We start from the raw sequence: 7167 nt of genomic DNA, 5'->3' as shown, positions 1-7167 counted from the left end.
CTCCGCCTACATTATTTGTGTCCCAGGGAAGGAATCTGGGTGGAGGAGGTTTGGTGAGGGGTGTGGGGACACAGGGAAGATGCCTAGGTGTGGAAGGAGGAGTTCCAGAGTCAGATCCTTGCCCCCCACCCCACCTGCTGCGGGTGACATTGGCAAGTCTTACCCCTCTAAACGAGTGGGTCATTAACAAAGTGAAACCACTAACCCCTTCAGCCGCCCAACTGAAGTTGTGTGCGGATCCTTAAAATAAGCAAAACTAGAAAGAGCTGCCTTGGTAGAGGTTACACGCACAAAGGAAAATTGGGAGACCCACCCCCCTTCAAGTCAATACGTATGGATTCTTGGCCTATATACAATTCTAACATAACAGATAGGGGAGTTCCGGGGGGGGGGGGGGGGGGCTTTGTCTCCAAAGCACAGAACTGCCCGGTTTTGGGCTCTCTGGAGCTGAATAATCCTTAAAGATCATCCAGTTCTCTTTACACGGAAGCAACTAGCAGATTAGAAAATCTGGTCTCAAAATTGGGCAGACCTAGGATCGGATCTTGACTCTTGCCATGTTATTAGTGTTAGTGTCGTGCCGAGTTACTAGCCGTGTCGTCTTAGTGAATTAGTAAACCTCTCTGAGCCTGTTTCCTCCTCTAAGGACAATCCCTAGTATGTCATGTGGCTACTGTGAGAGCAAGTGATGGAACAGATGGAAAGACCAGAGTGAGCTTAATAAACTTGTTAATAGTATCATTATGTATAATTATATTATACTATCCTGGTATTAATACATCACTTATATTCTTTGCTGTTACTCTTTCTCTTTCCATTCATGTATCCAACCACCAAGTGACATCTTTGCTTGGAATATCTAATGGGCATCGACAAGTTAAAACCTAACTCCGGATTCCCTGCCCCCGACCTCCTCCTCCCTGTCTCCTCCTCTCAGGAAACAGCAAACCCCAGCCTTCCAGCAGCTCAGCTCCGGCTCCGTGGCTTTCTTACCCAATGGCCCATCTGTCAGCACTCTGTTGCTTCTAGTTTCAGAATATATCCAGAACCCCACTTCTCCCCACCCCGTTCTCACCTTGTTCCAGCCACCCTCCTCCTCAGTGGTTCCTAAGGCAGTGGTTCCTCACTGGGCTCCCTGCCGTATCCCCACCTCTTTAGTTTCCTCCCGCAGAGAAGCCCTGCGAACACCTGAGTTAGGTCACAGGCCTCCTGTGTTCAGAACCTTCTCACGGCTCCTCCTGCACAGAGCTAAAGCCAGAGTCCTCACCGTGGCCCGAGGACCTGCACAATCTGCCTCCGGCTTTTCCTTGACCTTGTCTCCTCCTTATTCCCACCCGCTCCTACCCGCGTGAGTCTCTTGGTTGGTTCTCTAAAATGCTAGTCGTGCTCCCACCTCAGGACCTTTGCACTAGCTGTTCCCTCAACTTGGAATTCTCTTCCCTCAGATGTCTCTATGGCTCATTCCTTCCCGTCTGCTCACAAGTCATCTTAGGAGCAAGGCCTTCCCTTCTACCTTATATTACATAGCAAGGACCAACCCCTCTTCTCCTTCACCGCCTTGTTTTTCTGGTCATATTTCAACATACCACATCATTTACATATTTATTTTCTGGCTCCCTGCTGGTTTGTCAGTTCCATGAGGGCAGGGACCCTTTTCACTGCTGTGTCCCTAGTACCTAGAACTGCGTGGAGCCCCTTGTGGGTGGAGATAGTGAATGATCACAGGTGGGAGACACTGATGCAGAAAAGGGACATGATTTTAGAGGTAACGGTAGGGGGCAATGGAGAGTCAGAAAGGCTTGCATCAGAATCTGGGCTCACCTGTTAATCTGCCCTGAGTTCTCAGGCAAGGGACTTAGTTTCCAAATCTGCAAAATGGGGGAATAAACCTGTCCCTCCCAGCATCGGTATCAGGAAGACTAAAGGACTCAGGCTAAGCACCCAGCACACTATCGGAAGTGTTGTTGGCCCTTGGTGAAATTTCTCCCCTTTTTCTGAAGTCCCTAGGGCATTGATGGCCATACACAGACTAGAATCCAGACCTTCCACGCCCAGTCTTTCTCTCACACTCCCTGAGCCTCTTGCATTCAGGTACGTGGATACCAGGGCGAGGTGCCAGCTGAGGAGCTAACGTGGAGGGAGGAGGAACACGTGCCTCATGCTATGGGGCATTTGTATAGGGGCATCTGCAAGGTATGGACAGGAGTTGGAGAGGCTGGCTCTGTGTAGCAGAGCAAGGGGCCAGTCACAGTGCAAACGCTCTGCACAGGAAGGCACAGTCACAGGGTGGTGGTGGGAAAGAGACCTTACCAAAGATCTGATCATAACGCAGACGAGTCTTAGCTCCTTCCTGGTCATGCAGGGTGAACTCTCTCCTGGCCTTGGACTCCCTTAGGCAGCATGTCCTGCTTCTGGTTAGCATCCCGGGTGGGAAATTGTGCCTTATCCCCAGCAGAAACCCGCCGTTTTGAACACCTGCCTCTAGTGCCTGCTCTGTGCTGGGAGAGCTCTCAGCTAGATGGGCTAAGAACCCGCATGATCTCCCTTGTGCTTTCTCCCTTGTCTCCTCCTCCTCCCCCCCCCCCTTATTCCTGGGGGTTCCCTCCTCAGGAGGCTAGAGGGTCTGGTGGTCAGGCATGTGGATTTGAGAGTCACATGGCCTGGGTTCAAATTCATTCAATGGCTCAATGACATCTATGAACTTCTGTTTTCTCCCCTGCAAACGGGGATCACACGGTTACCTACCGCATAGGGTTGCTGGGCTGTAACATGGCAAGCAAACTGTCTAGCGCCGGTACTCAGTAAATACAAGTTCACAGTCACGTCTCGGAGGTTAGGCACTACCAATGGCTCACAAAGGCAAAACTCATGTGTGGGCAGAGTAATCCTTGAAAATCCCTTAAACTGCCCATAAATCCGAAAATACTAGGATTTTCGTGGACCACAGTGAAGACCCAACCCCACCCACCTCCCCCGGCCCCACTCCCCCTAAGTCCACCTCACTATCGTGTCTTGGGCTCACATCAGATGAGGCCTCAGGCGTGTGCCCATGGGCGGGCTGAAGAGGAAAACACGTTGTTTACCACTCTCGGCCAGACTCCCACGCTGCTGCTCGCTGCTCACTGCTCGAGGCCGACCGAGGGCACACTTGCACCTTCTTCACCACTGCTCTTGCTTGCCCTGGGGGCCTGGAAGATGAAGCCTCCTGTGCTGCTTCCGGTTTGGGCCTTGGAGCCTTCTGGGATTAGAGAAAACTCAAACTCATCACGTTAGGGCATTTTGGTCTCCATGCTGCCTCACTCTTATGTCAGAGGCCAGAATAAAACCCAAGCCTGGGACCAAGGCAACGTTTTCCCTCCGGAGACGAACTGGGGTCTTTCTGCGACAGGGATCCGAGGAAGGGCCAACGGTCTCGGTGCCCTCAGCTCCTCTAGGTCTGTCCCTTCTGGGGAACGAGGGCTTCTATAGTGGTCCCATCTCACCCCTGCTCAGGAGGGGCAGGGAGGAGCCAGGCCCAAGCTATACAGCTCGGAGGGGGGCCAAGGTAAGGGCACTGACTCGATTTATCCACATTTGGATGCTGTTCAGAGAAGCAAGACACCCCATCTCCTGCAGGCAGACGGTGCTCAGACATTCGCCTTCCCCACACTCTTTATTTGCTGCTTCAACCACTCCTCCCTTTCAGACGGCCCCTGACAGCACACATAGCCTCTTAGACTGAGGCCCCCAGCAGAGGAAAGGAGACGGGGCCCAGCTCCTTAAGGCCCCAAAGTACAGCTGGAGGATGGAGTCTTCCAAAAGGAGTCCCAAGTTCAAGATGGCTAGGATGGGGGTGCGAAGTCCTCAAGGGGGAGAGGAGTTCAGAAGTCCAAGATGGTGGCTGAGTGGGGGAGCGGCCCCTAGAGGGAACCCACAAGTCTTCAAGGCAGCACTGTCTGGGAAGAGAGATGCGCAGAGGACTCCACCATTTCCATCTCCAACACCCAGCGCCCTGGGGCAGCATCTGAGGCTTTGTCTCCTTGGATTCCTGCTGAGCCGGGTGGCCCTGGTCCTAGCATCAATTACACCATCTGAGCTTTGGCTTTGTCTGTCCAGCCTACAGGTGACAGCTGGCCCCTGGACTGCCTCACTGTCCCACCTCTGATCGTCTGCATCCCTCAACAACACAGCCAATCCCCTGCGCTCAGTTCCTTCCGCTAAAGTACAGCAGTCTGTTTCCCTGGCTGGACCTGACTGAAGAGATGCCTAAAGAGAGCATCTTAAGAGTCTCAGACTGGGGGCGCCTGGGTGGCTCAGTCGGTTAAGCGTCCGACTTCGGCTCAGGTCATGATCTCACAGTTCGTGAGTTTGAGCCCCGCGTCGGGCTCTGTGCTGACGGCTCGGAGCCTGGAGCCTGTTTCAGATTCTGTGTCTCCCTCTCTCTCTCTGACCCTCCCCCGTTCATGCTCTGTCTCTCTCTGTCTCAAAAGTAAATAAACATTAAAAAAAATTAAAAAAAAAAAAAGTCTCAGACTGGACTCCTGGTTTTCCCCACAAGACCCAGGCTGCCCATCATGATAAACCACCCCAGTATCCGCCCACAGTTCAGGCCACAAAGTTGGAGTCATCCTGGACTCCCCCCTCCCTGATCCCAACATCCACGCCATCGTTACCTCCTCCCACACACATCCTGCACCTGTCCCTGACCCACGCCCCCACCACTGCCCTCATCCTAATCATCGTCTCTTGTCCCTGGTCGCCTCTCTTGCCCCCTCCGAACCATCCTCCACACCACAGCTGAAGTGACCTCTCGAATACGTACCTCGGATCCTTATGAAGCTGTCCCTTGGCTTTCCCCGAGAATAAAATTCAAAACCCTATCTGGGACCCACACAGCCCCGGGTGATCCCATTGCTGTCTCCCAACTCATCTCTTCACACGCGGTCTGGGTCATGCTGGCCCTTTCTGATCCTTCCAATGAAGCAAGCGGGTCCCCACCTCAGGGCCTTGTCCTTACAGCTCCCTCTGCCTGAGACCCACTTTCTGAGAATTTCCCCACGGCCAGTTCCTTCTCAGGCTTTAGGCCTAGCTTCTCGGAATGCCCAACAGACTCTACCTCAAAGTCCCTCACAGCCACATCCTGTTGATCCCTCATGGCACTTCTCCCTCCCGGAAATGACCTTCCTTGCCTTTGTGTGTGTGTGTGTGTGTGTGTGTGCGCGTGCGTGTGCGCGCGTGTGTGTGTGTGCACAGGCACTGGTGCATACTGATTGTCTCCCTCCACTGGAACCTAAGTCCCACGAGATCAGGGAACTCGTCTGTCTCAGTTCCTGCTTTGCCCGGTGACTTCAACAGTGCCTGGCATACAGTAAGTATTCAATAAATAATTGTTGAATGCAGAACGTCAAATGCCCTGTCTGGGGAGCCCCGGGGAAAGGGAGCCAGAGGTCTCTGAGGACACGGTGTCCAGGGGCCGCCAAGTGGAGGAGCCCTGAATCCAGGGTGGCGTTATCAGGGTACTCAGTCGCTGTGGCTGAGGACCACACCGTGGGTCAGAGGGACATGCTGGTGAGATTGTCCTGGCTCAACAGTCCCTTCCGGCCTGCGCCAGCCCCGTGCCCACTGCCCCCAGCACCCCCACCACCCCCACAGTATTCGTGCAGCCTGTGCCGCAGCGTGACGAGGGCCGACCCTAGGCAGGCGCCGTTGGGTGCTTGGGGTCCTCCGGGCAGCTGGAGCAGCAGAGTGGCCACACCGGCCATGCCATCTTCAGTGGGTTCAAGGGTGATGGGCCCGGCTCGCAGGCCGGCAGTGGTGGCCGGGACGGCGGGCGGGCAGCAGCCTCCTCCCACAGGTCCCCAGGGCCCCCCGGCCCCCGTCAGCAGCAGGGGTGCCAAGAAGGGTTCCGAACGGCGGAAGGTGGGTGGTGGGAGCCCAGCCGGCTTCCAGGCAGGGGCCGGGGCGGCAGGGTCAGGCGGGAAGCAGACGGTGACCTTGGCAAAGGGGCGGCTGGCCATCTTGGTCATCTCTTGCAGATGCCGGCGCTGTTCCTGCCGCTGGTCCAGGGCCTGCTTGGCCTTCCAGAGGAGCACGCAGAGTGAGAGGAAGAGAAAGAAGCAGGAGAAGAAGACGGAGAAGAAGACAAATAGGTCGATGTGGGCCTGGTCCTGCCGGAAGAAGAGCAGGCCCTGCGAGTCAGCTGAACCATTGGCGCCGGGCCCGCTCGGGTCCCCCACGCCCAGCAGGAGTAGGTAAAAGCGGCTGGACTTGAGGGCGTGGTGCTCGTGCGGGTAGGTGATGACCAGCCGGTCCCGCACACCACGAACCACGAGCACGGCCGACGGCTCTGTCACAGTCACGTAGGTGATCAGGCCCCGTGGCCACACCTCCCGCACCCTGGGCTCCGCCGGGGCACCTGGCCCGCTCCCGGCCCCGGGTCCTCCTGGATCCCCGGCCCCCCGGGGTCCGCCGTCGGCAGGGGGTGGGGGAGGTGGTGGGGGTGGAGGTGGCTGGATATGCACGGTGTGGACGCCCGTGTCAGGGGCCACACGGACCACGAAGGTGTCGTAGGAGGTGGAGACATAGAGGTCCACAGCACCGAAGGTCACATCCAGCGTCAGGCGGATGTCCACGTTGGTAAACTTGGGCTGCACGCCAAAGAGGACAGTGCGGCCGGGGCCCAGAGCCCGGCGCTTGGGTTCGTGGAAGCAGTTGGTCTGGGACGTGGGGTCCAGGCAGCACTCCTGCTCCACGGAAATGAGGCGGTAACACTGCTGGCCGCCCAGCGGGCTCCCGTGGAAGGACTCCCGGCACTTGGCGCACTGCGGGCAAGCGGTGGGGGGGGGGGGGTGGCAGTCAGGGCTGGCTCGGTGCCTGGCCACCCTCCACGCAGTACTGACGTTCAGTACCAACTGGTGAGCAGTCACTGCCCCAGGCTCTCTCAGTCCCCAGCAGCTTCCTTGTGACTGCTCCCCCTGCCCCCACACCTCCCTGACACAGTGCGGAGGCCACCAGGACCCTACACTCTAGCACTGCTGTCCCTGGTGTCACCCCATGACCACAGCACCCTGATGTGGAGGCCTCTGGAACTCTGAGGCACAGCGATGAAGAGCTCTGCTGAACCTGGCTCTACCCCCTCACTGCCGGTGTGGCCTCAGACTAATGACTTGACCTCGCTGAATTTGAGAT

The 7167-nt window shown here is 56.5% G+C and overlaps 1 protein-coding gene across 4 annotated transcripts in view; it reads right to left on the bottom strand.

Moving 5' to 3' along the window:
* Positions 1–3633: 3633 nt before the first annotated feature.
* Positions 3634–7167, bottom strand: part of MEGF8 (multiple EGF like domains 8) — a 41872-nt gene continuing 38338 nt past the window's right edge. For all 4 annotated transcript variants that reach the window (XM_019819489.3, XM_045046464.1, XM_019819490.3 and 1 more), the window contains one exon: positions 3634–6800. In XM_019819489.3, the coding sequence (XP_019675048.2) occupies positions 5532–6800 (1269 nt within the window). In that variant the 3' untranslated portion in view covers positions 3634–5531. The remainder of the gene's footprint in view (positions 6801–7167) is intronic.

Source organism: Felis catus, chromosome E2 (assembly GCF_018350175.1).
Source record: "Felis catus isolate Fca126 chromosome E2, F.catus_Fca126_mat1.0, whole genome shotgun sequence".
In the NCBI taxonomy this organism is placed as follows: Eukaryota; Metazoa; Chordata; class Mammalia; order Carnivora; family Felidae; genus Felis; species Felis catus.
The sequence above is the reverse complement of the archived record's forward strand: the minus strand, read 5'-3'. Positions and strand labels throughout refer to the sequence as shown.